This window comes from Pleurodeles waltl, chromosome 5, assembly GCF_031143425.1.
Source record: "Pleurodeles waltl isolate 20211129_DDA chromosome 5, aPleWal1.hap1.20221129, whole genome shotgun sequence".
Classification (NCBI taxonomy): Eukaryota; Metazoa; Chordata; class Amphibia; order Caudata; family Salamandridae; genus Pleurodeles; species Pleurodeles waltl.
In genome coordinates, this window is record NC_090444.1 from 134,049,371 (window position 1) to 134,070,042 (window position 20,672).

At 46.1% G+C, this 20,672-nt stretch overlaps 1 protein-coding gene across 1 annotated transcript in view; it reads right to left on the reverse strand.

The window, feature by feature from the left end:
* Window positions 1-20,270, reverse strand: part of EHD3 (EH domain containing 3) — a 191,159-nt gene extending 170,889 nt beyond the window's left edge. The window contains exon 1 of the mRNA XM_069233807.1: window positions 19,412-20,270. Within this exon, the coding sequence (XP_069089908.1) occupies window positions 19,412-19,638 (227 nt within the window). The 5' untranslated portion in view covers window positions 19,639-20,270. The remainder of the gene's footprint in view (window positions 1-19,411) is intronic.
* Window positions 20,271-20,672: the final 402 nt, after the last annotated feature.

Genomic DNA, 20,672 nt, shown 5'->3' on the forward strand with positions numbered 1-20,672 from the left:
TTTGATCTCCAGATCCCCCAGATGAGCTCCCCACCCTAGAGTGGAAGCATCCGTTATGACCGTGGCCACTAGTGGCGACTGCGCGAACTGCTTTCCTTGTGAAAGATTGTTGCTCGCAATCCACCACTTCAAGTCCACAGCAGCATCTCTGGAGATCTTGACAGCACCTTCTAGATCTCCTTTGTGTTGAGACCACTGCCTTCGGAGGCACCACTGAAGAGCCCTCATGTGCCAGCGAGCATGCGTGACCAACAGAATGCAGGAGGCAAACAGACCGAGCAGACGAAGGACCTTGAGGACTGGAACTACCGCTCCATTTCGAAACATTGGAACCAATTCCTGAATATCTTGAATCCGCTGAGGCGGAGGAAAGGCTAGACTCAATGTTGTATCCAGTACGGCCCCTATGAACAGGAGGCGCTGAGAGGGCTCCAGGTGAGATTTGGGCTCGTTCACCGAAAAACCCAGGTCGAACAACAACTGAGTCGTTGACTGCAGATGATGCGATACAAGCTCCGGAGACTTGGCTTTGATCAACCAGACGTCCAAGTAAGGGAATACTGCTATCCCCTTCCTTCTGAGCTCTGCCGCAACCACCGACATCACCTTCGTGAAGACTCGCGGTGCTGAAGTAAGACCAAACGGAAGGACCGCAAACTGATAGTGCTGCGATCCTACCACAAACCGGAGATACTTCCTGTGTGACTTGAGTATCGGGATATGAAAGTAAGCATCCTGCAAGTCGACAGACACCATCCAATCTTCCTTGTTCAACGCCAAAAGCACCTGAGCTAGGGTCAGCATCTTGAACTTTTCCTGCTTGAGGAACCAATTCAAGATCCTCAGGTCCAGGATTGGTCTCAACCGACCATCCTTCTTGGGAATCAGGAAATACCTTGAGTAACAACCTTGACCCCTTTCCTGCTCTGGGACCAACTCCACCGCGCCCTTTGAAAGGAGGACTTGTACCTCCTGTTCTAGCAACAGGAGGTGTTCTTCTGAACAATAAGATGGGCGAGGCGGGAAGGGGGGCGGGAACTCCCGAAAGGGAAGGGTGTAGCCTTTTCCCACAATACTGAGAACCCAAGTGTCCGTTGTAATAGTCTTCCACTTGCGGAGAAAATGCTGTAATCTTCCCCCTACAGGAGAGGAGTGAGTGGGAAATGGTGGAAGCCTAAGGCTGCTTTCCCTGCTGCACCCCTCCAGAGGACGAGGAAGAGGCAGAGTGCTGCTGAGAGGCTCCTCTGGTGCGGGCCCTACCCCTCCCTCTAAAAGATCTATAGGGATGGGAAGAGGCAGGTTGCTGGAATTTCCCCCGAAAGGAGGAGGAGGAGGAGGAGGAGGAGGAGGAAGAGCCACGCCCAAATCCACGAAACCTCCTGAAAAATCTGGAAGAGGCAGAGGAAGAAGGAGCTTGGAGTCCTAACGATTTGGCTGTGGCCCTGCTCTCCTTAAATCGCTCCAAGGCCGAATCAGCCTTGGCCCCAAACAGTTTGTCCCCATCAAAAGGGAGATCCAATAGGGTTGACTGCACATCCGCAGAAAACCCCGAATTACGGAGCCAGGCCTGTCTCCTTGCCACCACAGCCGTGCCCATTGCTCTGGCCACCGAGTCGGTCGTGTCCAGCCCAGACTGAATAATCTGGGTCGCGGCAGCCTGGGCGTCCGAAACAACATCCAAAAGACCATGGGGAAGCTCCGTAAATGATGAGGAAATGTCATCCATCAGAGCATGGATATATCTCCCCAGAATACAAGTTGCGTTGGTGGCCTTCAACGCCAGACTGCAGGACGAAAAAAAATTCTTGGACTGCGCATCCAGTTTCTTCGAGTCCCTGTCCCCAGGCACCGTCGGGAAAGAACCAGGCGCTGATTTAGATGAACAGGAGGCCTGCACCACCAAGCTCTCCGGCGTAGGGTGTCTAGAAAGAAAGCCAGGGTCAGATGGTGCAGCTCGATACCTCCTGGCCACAGCCCTATGAACCACTGGGGAAGATACTGGTCTCTTCCACACCTCTAGCACCGGATCCAGCAAAGCGTCATTAAACGGCAAGAGAGGCTCCGCCGCAGCTGAGGCCGGATGTAGCACCTCTGTCAGAAGATTCTGCTTTGCCTCTGCCACCGGCAAAGGTAGGTCCAGAAAGTTAGCTGCCTTCCGTACCACAGCGTGAAAGGAAGCAGCCTCCTCCGTGTATTGCCCTGGAGACGAAAGATCCCACTCCGGGGAAGTGTCCAGCCCACTGGCTGTATCCAGACCATGCAGTCCATCCCCCGAGTCCTCTAGTTCTCCTTCCTCCAGGACTCGTTGGTACTCCTGCTCCTCTAATAAACGGAGAGCACGTCTCCTCGAATGAAGCCTCTGCTCGATACGCGGAGTCGACATGGCCTCCGCCGAAGTCGAAGATCGGCGCCGATCCCCAGAAGCAACCGACGCCGCGTCCGGCGCCACAGGTAACTTCGGCGCCGATGAAAGAGCAGGACGTAGAGAACACGGAGCTGATGGACCCACCGGAGTCACAGGACGAAATCCTGACGTCGACGGGATGGAAATCTCCGGGGCCAATCCCTCTGAAGCCACCGGAGCGGCCACCGGCGGAGCCCACGTTCCCAAAGGGGAGAAAGGGCATAAAGGGTGCCGGCCGTAGAGGCGCAGGATCACCCAATGAAAAGGCCAAAGGGCCAGCCGGAGCACCCCCTGGAGCCATCTGTTGGAAGATGGTATACATCGCATTTAGGAATGCGGTACTATCGGCTCCAGGGGTGGGGTGCCTGTATCGGATAGTGGGGTGCCTGTATCGAAGGCGACCCCGACGCCGGCCTCGACGTCTGCGACGCCGGAGACAACACCAGAGGTTGCACCACTTCAATCACCGACGCCTGTCCAGGTGAAGTCGGTGACGCCGGAGAGGGCAACGGCGTCGACGGATGCGGCGTGACCGTGGGACTGACCTCCCAAGTCCTCCGGCGCCGATCTGAAGACCTGGAACGAGTCTCCTTGCTTGAATGGCGCCGTGAATCTCTACGGCGCCGGGAGTCTCGATGACACCGATGCCTTGGTGAAGAAGACTTCTTGTGATGTTTTTCTTTCTTCGACTTCGCCATAAACAACTTAGCCTCACGTTCCTTGAGGGCCTTTGGATTCATGTGCTGGCATGAATCGCAAGTCGAGACGTCGTGGTCGGAGCTCAAACACCAAAGGCAGTCGGAGTGAGGATCCGTAACTGACATCTTGCCCCCACACTCACGACAAAGCTTAAAACCAGACTTTCTCTGCGTCATTATTACTGCAGAGAAGGACTACGCAGCAAAAAATACACTGTAACCACGAAAGTAACAGTTGCTCCCTCGAAGATAACCGTTTCGAATGCACGGAAAAAAGGGAACGGACGTCGGCATGTCGTCGAGGACCTCTTATTGCCTGTATGACGTCAGACGGCGTCGCGTGGGCTAGAGTGACGTCCTCGTCGACGTGCAGAGACTAGGAAGAAGATTTCCGTCGAATGCTGGCGCCATGGGAGTATTCATTAGGTGAGGAATCCACAGGTAGTTGTATCCATCAGAAGGTGCCAGTTTAAGCCTAGTTGTGTTCTAGAGATTTTTTTTCACAATCCTTAGCGATGAAAAGGCTCTCACTTCTGCACTGTTTAGTTCAATCCTTTGTTGCCCTTTTCTGTTTAAACTTTAGATGGTTAGGTCTAGTGTTTCATTTTTTTCTCCTACAGTACAGTCATTTTAACAGACTCCAAGTGAATGGTTGGTTCCAACCTAAGATACAGAGGCCGATTCATTAATATAAATTCGCTTTAGATGTAAAAATTCACTGTTGAATCAGTGTGTTTTTTTCTCCCTTTGTCTTCCCATCTTCCCCAAGGCACTGTATTCATGATCTATTGCTCACACATTCTATCCCGACATACAGCTTCTGTCACAATCTACAGCTACTTGTTTTGTCAATAGGCCTCCGCACTCTTACATAAAGGCGCTGTCCATCAACGCAAGGCATCCTAGATGAACAAAGATGGATCCCCGAGGTAGAAATGGAGGGACTGTCAGTATGAGAGCACCGTTATCATCCTAGAACAATACCTGAAGCTGATCCAGGAGACCAGCGGCACCAAGCGCTGGAGAACGTTGCAAGGTGCTAAGAGCTGGAGAACGTTCACACATCTTTCTCAGAGCATCTGAGGCAAGGGGGGTTCTCCTTTTAAAGGCCTCACTTTGTCTAGTAGTAATAGGGAACATACTGTCAAATAGCACCAGGAAGTAAAGGCCAAGTAATAAACATTCTGGGTGCCAAGTCCCGATTACAAAACTCGTCTTTGTAGGTTCAACTCCAGGAATTGAATCGTCAAATAGTTACTACACTGGGTTACAAGACTATGCCAAGCTGGAGGGGCGGAAACTGGAATATCAAGCTAATAGGGCAAGAGCTAAAAGGATTGGCAACTGTAGAAAGCCTGGTAAGAAGAGAACCCTACGGCTGAAGGTAACAGACTGTGAGAGCTGTAATGTGACAAAGCACTGCTCAGAGAGTGCTGATCTAATAACACAACACGAATCACATGCTTGCAAAGCACAAGGCTTCCAATCAGCAATGACAAATATTAGTCATATTCCAAGACCAATTATAGGCAAACTGCCCAGTTGAATAAACGACCCAGTGAGGAATGCTAGGAGGAAAATCACTCAGACAGATAGCTGCTATCTTGTGGAGTATGGTAACAGTAGAAAGCATCCATTACAATGAAATACAGTTAAACTGGTATTTGCAGAGCATTGTTATTTTAAATGTATGCATTTACGATAAATTTGGTAATGGACGCATAGTGATGTTTTTATTTAACTAATATATATATTTTTTTTTTCTCTCAAAACAATACCTTATCGGGTTAAAATGTTAAAGTGCCACAGTTCCAAAGGTTCGGTGGGGAGCAGCTCTTATATAGAGCACCCTACAACACCAGCAACATTTGCTCAATTCAAACAGCTGTTTTTCTACAAAGCCATTTAAAAAGTGATTTCGCAGATGTCGGTTAACGGACCACTGGTTAGCTGTTCATCAGGTTTGAGTGCCCCTAACAGAACTGCCTCAGAAGTAGGTGGATTTAATCATAGGTTTTTCTAGTGGTCTGTCCTTCGTAGACAATGTGCTTCTGTTGCAAAACCCCATCTTCCCATATAATGCGTCATTAACTTTGACAGTGGCCACAGAGCACTAGATCATAGCACTAACCAGTGCAAATGTTACAGCGAAAGTGCTGCAAATCTGAAGATGATATGCATCAAATTACCATTGGTCTCTCTCCTGTACCTCTCTGTGGCAGAAAAAGCAAAAATATTCAAGGTACTTCCAGTCAATAGCCCAAGCGTTCTATTATTGCACAGACCTAAAACCCCTCGGCTCAATCTTTCTCAGAGTTGACCAAGTGGCCTACTAAGGTTTTTCTAATGCTCAGTACTGCAATCACAAATCCAGGACAGGCAGGCACACTTTTATAGCATTTGCCTTCCGCCTAACACGTTTTTAATTCGAGCATAGCGGCGCGCAAGCGCTGCTTTTCAGACGTGTTGTATCTATGTGGGCTTTTAACCACGCCCACCGCATGCCCATCACTTTCACTCGTTCGTGGGCTTGCCCTAAAAAAAAAATCCTTTGGTATCAGTGGTGAATGTTTTACGTTTGTCCCTTCCAGTGGTAATTTTGTTACCGCCTTGCAGATGACCCTGTTACATGGATAATTGCACGTTTGCCGATATGTGACTGCGAGCAGACTTCTTTTTCCATTCGCGCTCATGGTGGCTCTGGCGCCTTGAACTGGCTCGCTTATGTCCACAGTTTTTAGTTTTCATTTTCAATTTATGAGGCAAGAAAAGTCCAGTTAGGAAATTTACAACGCTAATAGTTCTAACTCGAACAAAGGCGGGACCCATTGTAGTGCAAATGCTTGTTTTCTCTTCGGAAGACCTTTTGCTCGCTACCTTCAATTTATGAATGACGTTCAAGATGTGCCTCTTTTCTCAACAATCGCCCCAATCCTCCTTCCACTGCTCTGAAATTACAACAGTGAATATCTTGATATAAGGGTCGGGTTTGACACAAAACAAGAACGCTTGCTCATATAGGGCAGGTCAACAGTGCCATTCAAAGAGACCGTTTTAGTTGGTCAGTATAGGATCCGGAGTAACGGCTCTGATTTGCTATTGGAGAAACGCACCTTGACTGTAGCAACGGCAGAATGGAGCTTTCTGATTGGTTGATTCAGACAAGCTGCTCGTAGTGCCAGAGGAGCATTTCATAACATGCTGGAACACAGCTCGCTCTAGGAGTGCAAGGGCTGAACTTCAGACGACCTCGCTCGGTATACTTCCAACACAAGTAATCCCTCACCCCCCCCACCCCCATCAGGCAAGTACTTGTATGTCACGATCAACTCTTGGGCAGCGTGGGCCCAGCTTTTGAACTTGTATACTCTGCCAAAAACATTTTTTTAAATCTATTTTACAACATCAAGTCCCAAGCACGTACATTTATTTCGTTTTCTTGCTATATTTAATGATTTATTATGCATGTAAGTAAATGCAAAAGACCATTCCAAGCTATGCAATTCACCCATATAAGGAATGACTAAACAAGTTCTGGCGCCATAGTGGGGGTTGATGGGGTGCGGAGTAATTTACACACGTTATGCGCACACTTCGTAAATGTAAACAAAAGCAGCAACTACTACAATTTAACTCGGCCTCCGAACAGGTGCCCCTTAACTTATTATGCAGTCTGCCTCAAAAACTAATCTGGATTTTACATAATCGATATGATTTGAACAGTAAACGTGCCTTTGGTAAGCGTTTACTCCCACAACATAGTATCCCATGATTACTTCACATTTGATAGATATTACTCATCCGCAATATTTCTACCCACTTCCTTCACACTAGTGTTCCTGTAAATCTACTTTTGTTTTTACTTCCAGAATGAAACGTGTACGAGAAAGGATGGACGACGTCTAAAACACTGGATAAAAGGAATAGATTTCTTGAGCATGCTGGGAGGTCTTGAAAAGGCATGACTCACCTCACATTCAAAGCACAAATCATGGTGTTAAATACAGAGGGATTTGGGGTCGGAATTTCTGTTGGAAAACTTAGAAATGGTTTTTGGAGGCATGGCACGGCCTGCCACGAGTGAGCTGTTCTAACATTCAATTGTAAATCCCAAGGGGGGAGATAGTGGGAAGTGGGATGGGAGGTTTGTGTGGTGGCCTGGAACATAAGTAACCACACACCAGAGGAAAGAATCTTAGAATACAAATCAATGGTCCGCGAAGAGGACACGATTCCTGTCGTGTCGTGAGGTCTGCCAAACCACACTGCGGCAACAGAATGCATGATGGGCTTCTCTATGGTAGAGTCTATACACTTAAGGGGTTCCAGCACGTATGGACAGTTCTTTGCCAGAACACCCCTGACCTTCTTGCACAAAAGTAAGTTTTGAACAGATCTTTGGAACGCTATCTACTTTTGTATGTTAGACAGTCAGGCATAAAAAAATAAAATAAAAAAAACATCCCCATGATGGATGCCAAAGACAGCCTACTACTACCAGGCAATGAATGAAAATCAGTCTGTAGGGATTTGCCTGACCTTTCTGCCCCTCTGTGGCAATCTAACCGCAGTTGTCTAACAGGCTCGCAAAAATGACCCCAAAATACAAGATAAGGCACAAGTGTGGCTACAATCTAGCACAAATCCATAACAAGCATTGGCAAAGCCAATAGGTTTCACCTATTGGAAATCTATTAGCAGTGTCGATGCTTTTTCTTTTAAAGAAGCTGCACAGAAGTTTGGGCTCCTGTGCAACAGGGCTTAAAGTAAACCCAAAAGCATTATACAAACACAATCGTTCCTACATAAAACATGTACACTAAACAAAGGCAAAACAAGCTTTTGTATACATGTACCAATGCACAGGACAAAGTCACACGGACATTCTACACTTACTAGCAATCATACAAATCCAAATACCATGCACAAAGGCATATACACTACGAAAACACAGGCATAAACAATTATACGTTTATACATTGGAGATGCATACACTTGTACAGAAACACGCACACACCATATAAAGTGATACACACATCATTGTACACATGTATTCCACAGGCATACAGCATTTGCATTACACCTACAGCCGTGGTACAGGATGGTGAGCATATACTAGATACTGGTTCAGAGGCTGCAATGTGTGCACTGCACCAACATCCCTGGAGCATAGGGGAAAAGATAAACCTAGTTTGTTTGGTAAATGCTCTACATTGACAGAAGCGGGGCAGCACATGTCTACCTATAATCGTTCTGTGGAATTCGGTGTGCACTGCTGTGACAGTAGTTAGGCAAGATTCTGTTCCTGTGCAGATATGCAGTGACAGTTTTTAGGAGCAGAGCACACATTTCTGGCACAGAAAAGCACCTAGCAGGACCATTTCAGTTGATTTTAGTGCCAAAAGCATTGGCCACAGCTTCAGGGGTAGCATGTATTCCATCTTGATGACTCAAACGATTGCAACTCCACCAACCTCCTTGAAAACCTCAAAAACATCAGACTCAAGCAACTGGTCACCTGCCCCACTCACAACGTAGGCTAAACCCTTGACTCCATTTTTACTGCCCAGGACAGGATCACATTTTCCCACACAGAACTAACATGGACCCCACACCTCAGCAGAGATGCAGATTCAAGGTCATGGCCCTTGCTTTCAAGGCCCTACACAACATCGGACCCAAACACATCAACCACTGTCTGACCTTCCACCAACTCGCCAGAGAACTCTGGTCAGCCTCCCTTGCCATAGCACACGTCCCATGAGTCTGCCTCAGCCACAGCGGTGGCTGTTCCTCCTCCTACCTCACTGCAAAGACCTGGAACAACCTCCCCCTCTACCGGCGAACCACTCAATCCCTTCAGGATTTCAGGAAGAAGCTCAAGACATGGCTTTTCGACAAAGAGAGACAGTCGGCACCAAACAGTACCCCTCGGGGTGATAAGCAATGCTCTACATATACCAACTGATTGATTGTTTGACGTGTGTGTACTTTGCTAGTTGGTTGCAATGTGCACTGCATGGATCACAGTAGGGGCACATATATAAATGTTGTCAGATTGCAGTCCGCATTGCAGGGGGTTGGGGAGGGGCATATATCTACACTCTGAAATGAACTGAAGAGTGCACTGCGTCAGCAACAGTAATGGCATATGTGTTAATCTGTAACTGGATTGCAGTGCACACTGCACTCACAACAGAGAGGGAGGCATACATTAAGACTGAAAGGCTGAACAGCAGGGGTGTAAAAGGCTTTTAATGCAGCTGGTCAAATGGGCATCACACGGTGAAGTTAGTGGCCAGGCCATGCCCTGTTTCAAATGCAGTGTTTTGCAGTATTCTGTTATTTGTGGCACATTGGAGGACGAGCAACAACGAAATTGGAGGCGGCAGGAGGAGCAAAGAGGGGGACAGAGAGGACCTGCAAACATATGCACCTGTATGGAGTGCTATTGTAAAGTAAAAAAAAAAAAAAAAAAAAAAAAGAAGAAGGAGTACCTCTGCAAGCCTCAGGTCAGTGGAAAGACACTGGCACATAGCTGTACTTGGTCCATGCTCCATGGCAGGGGCACAGACTAAGACTTAGGAGGAAGCCTGAGGCAAGAAGGAGGTGACCAATAGGAAGCAAGGAAATGGGAGTGACGTCAGACCTAACCAATGGTAAGCAAAAGTAAGTAATGAGCGGCTTCAAAGCCGTTTTTTTTTTTTTAATTTACAAGAAATTGCATATGCATAGTGCAAGCGCTGTGCAGGCGAAACCTAAAAACACCCTTCACAGCTGCACTTTATCCTCCTCTACGGTCCTCAACCTGTTTAACATGTAAACAAAACAACTAGTGGAACACACAGCTGGTGTGGGATTTCATACTCAACTCACAACTCTGAACACAGAGATGCTGCAGTTGAAATCAGTCATTATCTATAGGAGAATACAAAGGTGTATATAACACAACTGACGAAGACAGAAGAATCCAATGACTGAACTGCTGCAGGTTAGCGTAAAAAACAAAGCCACTCGATTTCGCTCATATTTGTCTGATCATTTCCACCCATATCTTTCAAGATAAAAAGAACATTAGATACGGGTACGTGGACCCCTCACAATGCCTATAAAAAGCCAACTCAGTTGAGTTATGAGAATTAGAAACCTCTGTCTGGAAAATGCAACCATTTCTTGATGAAAACCATCAAGCTACCATTACAAATGCTGATCCACGCCAGACAAAAGCAACACCTTGTGTACCCCTCCCCCCCCCACCCCCTCCTACCCCCAACCAAGTCTTTGAAAAATAAATTGCAGAAGTCACAGAATAGTCAAGGCTGGTCAAAATGTTGTACAAACACTGTGGTGTCTGAAATAAGAAAGGCTACCCCAGCATTTTATCACTATCATGATCGCCTTAAAACTATTGACAGTGCACACAAATCTGTGTTTGGAAAGTCCCAATAAATTTAATAAAATAAACCCAGACGACCCTGGAGAACTGGCCTCACCGTCTTAGATGGAAACGCCCTACTATAGGGCCTCTAAGGGGATGTCAGTCAATTAAAATTAATTTTATTCAGGTTTAAATATTCAAAGAGACTTCCTTTACTCTCCCCAATGGTTATACAAATACAAGGAGCAGCTACTTCATACCACAAGACCAATCCTACAATTCGTTGTATAGAAATATTGAAATCTGAATAATTGCGGTAAAGTTCTTAAAATGATTGAAAATGTAGCCATGAATAACTTCCCCTCTTAATAATGTACTAAACGCCCTTTAAATTCTACAACTCAAACTCAAGCATAATGTACCCGACCAAAGAATCCCACCCTCTGCCATACATAAAGTAAATGCAAGCCTTCTTTCTACCACTTCCATTCATAATCAAAATTATTCTCTGTATCTCTCATTCAGGATTACAACAGGGGCACAAGACAAAAAGAACAAAGATGCAGTTGTACCCTTCTAGACAAAACAGCGAGACCTGCATTGGATATGTTCCCATACACTGGGAACTGACCATACCGGAATAATTCAAAATATATATTTTTTTTACATATAAAATACCACAGTAACCACCCTACAACCACATACTTACTTTCACATCCAGAGCTATGAGACTCTCGGTCATAGCACCCACTTTCATTTCCTTTTTTACTTTATTATTATAAATAGAGTTATGCTAGGATGGCAAACACGCGTTGGTAACCTCTCTAACAGAGGGTCCAATAGAATGAGCCCTGGTTTTCGGCTGGAAGGTCCTTGGTTATCTTCTTCGACAAAGCACGGTTACTAGATAACCGAAATGGTCTTAGCACCATCAAATCATTAGGAGGAGAGAGTTGGCAATGCGCTATAGATTGCTGAAGCTGGTCCAACCAGTTCAATTAGAATTGACCCACTAAGCCCAGGGGCCTTCAAGTGTTGCCACTTGACAACAACTGGGTTCAGTCTTCTGCTTCAAAACAACACAGAAGCAATTTATTGGCCAATTAAAATTACTTCTATACTATAGGTTCCAATTAGTGGGATTAGCTGTAGTCCACAAAATTTAACAATCACATTAGTTGCCATCATTCTTACGTGCATCTGAATTTGAGAACCTGAAGGAAATCTACTGTGTCACCAAGCACTCAAGTTGGCATCCAGTTCCCACCGCACTTCGGTGTAGTTAAGTGCGGCATTTTCGACTTGCTATTTCTTAACTGATTTTTCAACCGCTTACAATAGCTAGTTAACTGACCTACACACTTGGTAGCCATCTATTGTTACAATAACATCTGCATAGACAAGCCTGCCAACTGTTCTGTTTGGAATTTAGGAAACAGTGCGGAAAAGGTCGAGGCAAGAAGGTCAGCAAAAAAAAAATAATAATAATAAATAAAAAAATAATTATATATATATATATATATATATATATATATATATATATATATATTCATATTCTCAACCGTATTGACCAAAACACATCCCTGTTTGTCCCAATCACTGTCCCAACCTGCTGCTCCCTACAAAGCCCAATCATGGCAGGTAGCTGCATATAAACATTGAAATAAGGCTAAAAGCTCTTTTAGTGTCGACAACACTACCAATTTCTGTCAAATCAAACCCCTGTTGACCTTAAAAAGGGCAGTGGAGAAACGATTCCATACCCAGTTGTGCATAATGGTGTAGTAGCCCAGCTGCCTTCTTTCCAATTAGCAATGATGCCAACAAAATATTTAAAATTGAGTTCTCTTCTAAAGCCACGAACTGCAGAGTAGAGCGCCCTTGCATGCTTTGTTCATTCTATGAAATGCATCGATAGTGGTCCATCAAAGAGATTACCGTTCATCCTCATTAAAGCAATTAAGTAGGTAACCTCTTCATCAATCAGCTAATGTATCAGAACCAAATGTCTAACTAGGTCAAGATTCTGGTACCCTATCAAAACTATTCTCAGTCCTCATCAGCAGGAAGTTTTCTTAGAAGATATTATGTTAATTTCTTTATCGAGCTCAACAGTTTTTTTTATTTTTTTTTAGTTTTTATAGCATTTACTATTAAAGTCCAAGAGTAACGCCATTTTTACTGAGACTTCCTGTATGACTTCTTGGGTTAAGGTATACTGAGATCCTACAGCCTTCTATGACCACAAGGGACATGAGTTGGTGAATTGAACCAAGTCTTCCAAGGCACAGGAACATCACAGAGGACACCCCTGGGTCTGGCACCTCAACAAGGCATGGGAAGACTCATGAGCTGCACCTTCTGGTGCCAACAAATTACTACAAAAGAAAGATTGTGAAAAAAAGGCATTTTTTGTGACAGGAAGCACTCTGGGAAGCAAAATGCTAGAGTTTTAAATATCCTTGCGTTCCTGATCATTCCGGCCAATACAGTGGTCAGCGCCATAAAGTGGGATTTAAAAATGCGGAAGGACAGGCCAGGAAGTTTTTCAGTTTGAATAAAAGCTCCTTTTTGGCATAATGCTTTTCAATTTTAACACATGAAAAAGCATTCGTTACACAAAAATATTCTCATCACCCACACCACCGTTTTTAAAGAAGTTCTGGATTAGAGCCAAAATGCCTTCAGCGTGGTGATGTAGAGGAATTACTGTACAGATCATGGAGAGAATCCGAGTTTAAAAGTGTCCTCTCAGGCCAACCCTTGATGCGCATTCTTCTGCTGTGGTGTCCACAATAAAATACAGTTTAAGCATCTTCCAAGTCCTGGACACCCACGACCAGGCTGGCATACTCTGCTTGCAGAAGTAACTGCACGTGAAGAGTCCTGCACTACTTCCATCGGTGTGTGCAGTGGGCCCTGCTGTGTCCTCCCGAGGGCAGAGTGTGCACTGCGCAAGTGGCAACAGTTAGCAAGAGACTTTTAGGTACTTTCTGTGGGGTTTTCTTTTCAGTAAAAGCAACATTCCTCCCCCCCAAAATATTTCAGGACAACATGGTTGAATATTAGGGACCGTTTTAAAGGCTGACATTCATCCAATCGAATATTTGTGGCACTTTCTTTTTTTACACTTGATTTAGAAGTGACAGGGCGGCTCTGAATACGGCAGGGGCCTGCTGGGGCGCTAGCACTGGTGAGCGAGCTCGGCTGGAGCAGCCAGGGGGGAGCGGTCCGGACCACGTGGCCCAGGAACTAAGCCTCGTCCGCCTGACGCGGGTTCCGTCTACGAGGCACTCCCTCGAGCCAAGCTGGAGCTATGGTGGCCGGCCAGCAACGGAGTCATGAACGGTGTGTGAGCCAACCTGCGGTGGGGAGCAGGGGGGCTGCTTAAGAAAGGGCCAGGGATTTGGAACCAGCAAGAGAGAGAGAACAGGAGAGAGAGAACAGGAGAGAGAGAGAGAGAGAGAGAGAACAGGAGAGAGAGAGAGAGAGAGAACAGGAGAGAGAGAACAGGAGAGAGAGAGAGAGAGAGAACAGGAGAGAGAGAGAGAACAGGAGAGAGAGAGAGAGAGAGAGAGAGAACAGGAGAGAGAGAGAGAGAGAGAGAACAGGAGAGAGAGAGAGAGAGAGAGAGAGAGAGAACAGGAGAGAGAGGGAGAGAGAGAGAGAGAACAGGAGAGAGAGAGAGAGAGAACAGGAGAGAGAGAGAGAGAGAGAGAGAGAGAGAGAGGGAGAGGGAGAGGGAGAGGGAGAGGGAGAGGGAGAGGGAGAGGGAGAGAGAGAGAGAGAGAGAGAGAGAGAGAGAGAGAGAGAGAGAGAGAGAGAGAGAGAGAGAGAGAGAACAGGAGAGAGAGAGAGAGAAAAAGAAAAAGAGAGAAATAGACTGCAATGCATTCCTACAGTACGGGACCACCCCACACCTAAACTAGAAATATACTCGGGTAGGGTGTTCACCTCACTATATGTTCACTGAATAATAAAGCTTCTTCACCTGGTGCCCGTGTGGTTCATCCAGTCTAACCGTGTGGAGCATCTTGGAAGGTGACATTTTTTCCAAAGTGAAAAATCAGTAAAACATTATTTTATCTGCCAGCCCTCTACTTTAATCTGTATATTTATAACGTACAAGATAAACACTGATTAAAGGGCATTTTCTATTAAACATTGGCTTGGTTTGTTGTGTGCGACTCTTCTTTCAAACGTAAACACCACAATCAACTTGCTGGAGAAATATTGAAGGGAAAACCTGGTGAGCTGGTGCAAGACTCCAAAGGCGGACGGCGAGCAGCACCGTATGGTCCCACTGAGCTATACCAAGCAATCCCTAGACCAGTGGTTGCCAACCTGTGGCCAGGGACCCCTGGGGGTCCGCGAAGCCTACTCGGAGGGTCCGCGACTGCTCTGAAAATTAAATAATATTAACAGATTAGGTCCCCTGCTTTCAGTAATGACTCAGTGGGGGTTCCCGGATTCCAATAATGATTCAGTGGGGGTCCCCGTGTTCCAGTAAAAAAGTTGGGGTCCACAGAAGTCAAAAGGTTGGGAACAAGTGCCCTAGACCAAGCACACTGCAGCCGGCTGGCCCTCACTTCACCAAAGATGATTGTGGCTGGGACTAGGCTGAAGATTAGATTCTTCCACTGCACCAAATGGGGGAGCACATAATCTTTATTGCCCCCGAGAAAAGTAGGCAGGGGCGAGGTTAACTGGTGCATTTTACAGTAGCATTTTCAAATAGAATGGTTTAAAGACCAGACTGTACAAGCAGTCCTGTAAAGAAGGTCCAGCTCCCAAGAGGAATATTTATTTCCAGTAGCGAGTCGTATGCGTGTCCAGTAAAACATTCACAAGAAACATGTGTGCAAAAGGAGCAGCAGCGTCTCTGGTTCAGTATGCCCAAAAGGTAAGAATATGCCCATATTTCATCGCCAGAGGAAGATTTAGCTAGCACAGTGTGGGTCTACAGTTCAAGGGCATTAATCAGTTAATCGGATGCATCTGTCGGTCACTGCTCTGAAAGAAGGTCAGAGGTAGAGTCCTCTGGAGTCCTTAGTAGCATCTGCCTTCAGGGGGGCCAGCCACATACCCACAGGGCCTGTGCACAACCCTAGTCCTGTCTCTGCCCCTTAATACCTTCCCATCAGCATCTGCCTCGGTCTGTACCTGCCCTCACCTACCTAGAGGTACTTGTACCTGTCTGTACCCAACTATGCCAGCCTATCAGCAACCATCTGTGATTGCTAGGACCCTTCTACGTGTAACCTTCAGCATCCGACCGTACCTTCCTACGGCTTAGCTGTGCCAGGCCTCACATCTGATTGCCTGTAGCCACCTGTGTTGCACTTACTGCGAGTGCCCGAGCCGGTCTACACACGGCCATCGGCCCTTGTCTATCTACCTGCATTCTGCGTGTCAGCACGTGTGTCTGCCTGCACCCGAGTGTAAACATGCACTTTCCTGTAAGTGCTGCTCAGCACTTACTCTGTATCAGCCAGTGTTATCTTCCCAGCACCTGCTACGCCACACTTGACTGTATCTATCCAGCACCGCTGCATGGATCCTAGACTCTTCTTGCCAGTGAGCAGGTGTCCAAATGTACCCACCCACCAGCAAGTGTCTTCAGCTACCACCTGTATGTTAACATGCCCCGATCAGTCCCTTTATTGTTAGTACTTGTCTGCACCAACCTGTCAAACTCAGAGCTGAAAGCCCATTAGCGCTGACCTGAAGCTGCCCATCGCCTGCTCTCCTACACCTGTGTCTCATGTCTGTCTGTGAAACAGTGCGCACCTCTACCTCTCAGCACGTGGCGGGTGGGTGATGTGGGTGTCCCCACACCTCCTGCTGTGTGCCTACAAATGTCTGCTTACAAGTCCTGCACCTGGTCTGTCGGGCCTGGCCTTAACCTGTTCTTTCCTAAGACCTTGTCTCCCGTTTTCTACCCCATCTTTCTGCTCTTACTTTCTTCAGCACAAACACAGACTTTTACAAGGCAGCAGCAGTACAAGTAAAGTGGCCATAGGGGTAATGTGGGGGGGGGAACTATGAGTAGTTCCTACTTTGATGGCAATTCACTGTCACATGTTGTAAACGTGTCTTTTTTTATCAAGCTCTTAAAGTTGGAGATAAGTCCAGTCCTAACTGCTCCCAACCCCTGCCGATATGGGAGTTGTATCACCCAGAAGGATCGAGAGATTCGCCCAGGAGAAAACACAACTCTAAATCAAGTACAGAAACTGGGATTAACAACCAAGGACTCTCAGTTCACAGCCACGACCTACGCTCCAGGGCCAGACAGAGGCACACATATGTTTGAAAGTAGATGTGGGCAGGAAGTGTGCAGGCAACAGTTCGCAAGTCGTAGTATTATTGGAAGTAGGAATAGAGACATGTCTTCCCACTGATGGGACGGTCCAGGCCTAACCACAATGACAACAGCTGAACATCGTAGAGCTAATGGAGAGGGAAGTCTGGGGTGAAGCAACAGCCTACGGAGGAACGGAAATATCTAAAATGTTCATGCTGACCAGCATGGACAACAGCTGAGGCTCGAATGGGCAGGTCAGCACGAGCAACCCCTTTCTTAAAGCCAGAAGACCAAGAAGCTGGGCTGACCAGTCCAGCCTTGATCCTTAATCAGAGTAAAAGGTATATATATATATATATATACACACACACACACACATTCTCCCAAACTTGAGCAAAGTAGCGCAAACCCCAACTATTCAGGTAAAACTAAGAAAAAAGTGACAATCTGTTCAGAGTTGTAGGCCCTGGTAAAAATTCCAGGCGCAAATGGTCTCTATTGATACCATATAGGAGGTTCTGAAATAAAAAGAGCTGCTTAATCATATTCCAATTGAATCTTTGTTATGTACTGGTTTGATGGCAATTTTTTTACCAATAAAAACTTCCATTATTTTTCTCTATGCGCCCCGTGTTGTTGTGCCCAAAAACCAACATGCTGCACTCAGTGGTTATCCTAAACATCAGCCATGGATTCTGCCCCTCCAAGTAGCGGTTGTTAAAGTTAAACTTTTTCACTTAGGGAGGTCTGCAGAAAACTAAGTCAACTGGCTAGAAAAATTGGACAGAGTTTTAAAGATCAATGTGAATTGATGGGAGATGCTGTGAATCTCCTTTACACATCCCCTCACCACTATGCAAAGCCACAGTAGATCTGAACTGAGTTGCCCAAAGCGGTTACCACCACCCAGACAGCATCCTCATCTCCTCTGCAGGATGGCTAGAAGCAACATCTGGAATCTACCATCAGGAGTGAACTAACTCATGCAGAGGGATGGTAGGCTATGTCCTCACTACCCCAGAAACACCCTCGATGCCCAACAGCAGCTTCCAAAGCAATGCCACTGGAGGATTCAATCAAGCCAGGGGTACCACTTTTCTCAGAGAAAAAATATTGACGATTAGTTCTAATTTTCAGATTCTGGAAGGGTCAGATGACACTTGAATAACAAAATATGGTGTAAAACCATATATGTTGTCTTAAACATGGCAATTCTGATTGTGTGCTTTAAAGATCATTTAGGAATAGTTTAGTCATCTCTGAAATACTCAGGTGGAGATTTCTTTTATTTGTCATTCATACTGCAAAGTGGAAAAATATTGGCTTTGGCTGATAATAAAATGTATAAAAATAGCCATGTAGCAACCTTACGTCATGAAAAAACAATCCAAATACGCCATTTCTACCCTATGCAGATAGCTCAGATCATCATACTGCTCACCCTCCCTCAATAACAGTTAACACCTCCATAATGTACTCCCAATGTGAACACCACTCCTTGCGAGCCGGACTGGAAAAGAATGTGCCAACGTAGTCCTGCTGTACAACCAGTCAGCCTCGCCCATCCAATGGCTCGTACAGGGGCCTTCTGGGGCGCGAGCTACACAGTACCAAGAAACGAGGTTGAGGGATGCAGAAAACGCTTGCAAATTAGCTAATTTGGCATATTAAATGTTAAAAAAAAATACATTAGCAAATATGGCATTTGGTGATAAACTAAACTTTTTTTTTCCTCAAGGGCGGCTGAACAGAATACATTCAAGCATACAATATTCAGACAAAAAGGCACCATAATCAGTAACTCAGCGGGAGACACCGCCCAAACACAGCCAGATCTGGCATGCACATTTAAACATCTCAATATTCAAATCCCACATCATTTAGTCCGATCCCTGGGCCCTGTTCAATCTGTTAAAAGGCCAAAAACTCCATTACATAAGTGACGTGTCTGTCTTACAAATATAATGCACGTCATACCAGTCTGAAATGTGCACGTGTTCATATGCTTTTTCAGCCTACTTTCCATATAATGTTTCTATCCGGATGCTCTCAACAGCATGTACAGCCCGAGGACGCCAAATGGGCCTAGTTAGCACTCTATCAAAGTGCAAAAATAAACACTACCTCAATATTTTTTTCCTCCACTATCCACTCAGCCCTTCACCAAAAACCCAAGTATAAAATCAATGGAAAAAAGGTTTAAGTACTGACAGACGATTGTAGGAAAGCACATCCGCTAACATTTAAAAGCAGAGCACTTGTGATAGTTTGGGTCAAAAAGCAGTTGTCTTAAGCTCTTGCCGATTTGCTTTGTGGAAATAACTATTTCTGGAACAAGAATGAAAGAACTGAATACATTTTCAGCTAGAGATAAGGGGCATCCAGTGGAAAAAAAAGACGGAGAACCTTGACAAACTTGAAATAAGGTTTTATGTTGTTAATAAAAGGTGCACTCCTTTTAGTCAACAGACAAAAACACATTGCTAACTTATGTTACAGCAATGAATGAAAAATACAGGAATTCAAAGGAGACCAGATTGGATTTCTTAAGTAGGGTAGGCCAATACGAAAATCACGCAATCTTGTTCAGAAAGTAAGAACATAAACAAGGACAGGCATATTACCTTATGAAGGTGGTCTTTCCGGTAGAGTACTGTCCCACCAACAAAATCATCGGCTTGTTATCAAAATCGGCATCTTCCAGCGCCGGGGAGTGAAACTCGTGGAATTTATAATATTCTTCCAGAGGGAGCAGCTTGGTTTTGTACAGTTTCCTGAGCCCATCGCTGACAGTCTGAAAAACCTCAGGGTCTTTCCTTCGTTTGTCGTCGGTGCCCAACCAGCTGAACATGTCGGAACCTCGGTTGGGTGGGCGAAACCTTATTATCTGGCAAGATTCGCCGGTTCGTGTGCCGGTGCCGGTGCCGTAGACAGCCTGTAATTCCCCTGTAGGATGCAAAGGGGGACAGATATTCTGTCTAATTACCTCAGAAATAGGACTGTCCGTTAACTACGCGGGGCTGGGCACACACTGAGCATTAACAATAATTCAAAATATTGTGTTCATCGAAAGTGTTCGAAAACGTCCCAGACGCCTGCGACGCACAATCCGTTATTCTGAAAAATGCGCGTTGGAATATTCGCCGATGCCCCTCGTGCGGGCTCCTAGATACGATGCGGGCAGTCCACGCCCGCCGAGAAAATGAAATGCAATGAGGGGAGGGAAACGTACAGTATTGGCCTTGCTCTTTACAGGCGTGCCAGGCTGTCTGAGCTCACAGTCCAAACGGATGCGTAGGCTCCCGGTGCCTGCACGGTGCCCCGTTGGAGGTGAACCTCAGCCCCAGCTGTTGCTTTTAAATGCCAGTCTTGCAGGAAGCTGCTCGGAGCGGAAGTTGCCCTTCTCCGGGCAGGCGCCCCCCTTAGCAGCGACGGTGAGAAGCACCGTAGGGCGGGGCCATACTTACTGATGATCTCAGCGGAAGTTGCCCTTCTTCTGGCAGACCCCTCTCATGAGTCGGAAGCCTATGAAGCCTGGATGGGCGGGGCCATGAAGACGATCCATCCCGGGTTTTCTCGAACCCTGATGGGTGGGGAATTCCGTCTCCGCAATACCAAGGATGGGAATATGTCAGTGTGAGGTTTCCCATCAAAACGAGATGCAAGGAACAGCGCCCTCTGGCGAACGACGGCACCAACTCCTGGAGAACGTTTAGTAGTTTCCTTTCCAACGCAGAATATGTCATTTTTTAAACTAACCACAAAATGATTTAAAATACAATTACGCCGCTTGTGACTGTTAGCAGAAGTTGACGCATTTTCGGATGTGTTTTGCAGATGTCGATTTAATTACAATAGTGCTGCAGTTGTGTAAACCAACGGATG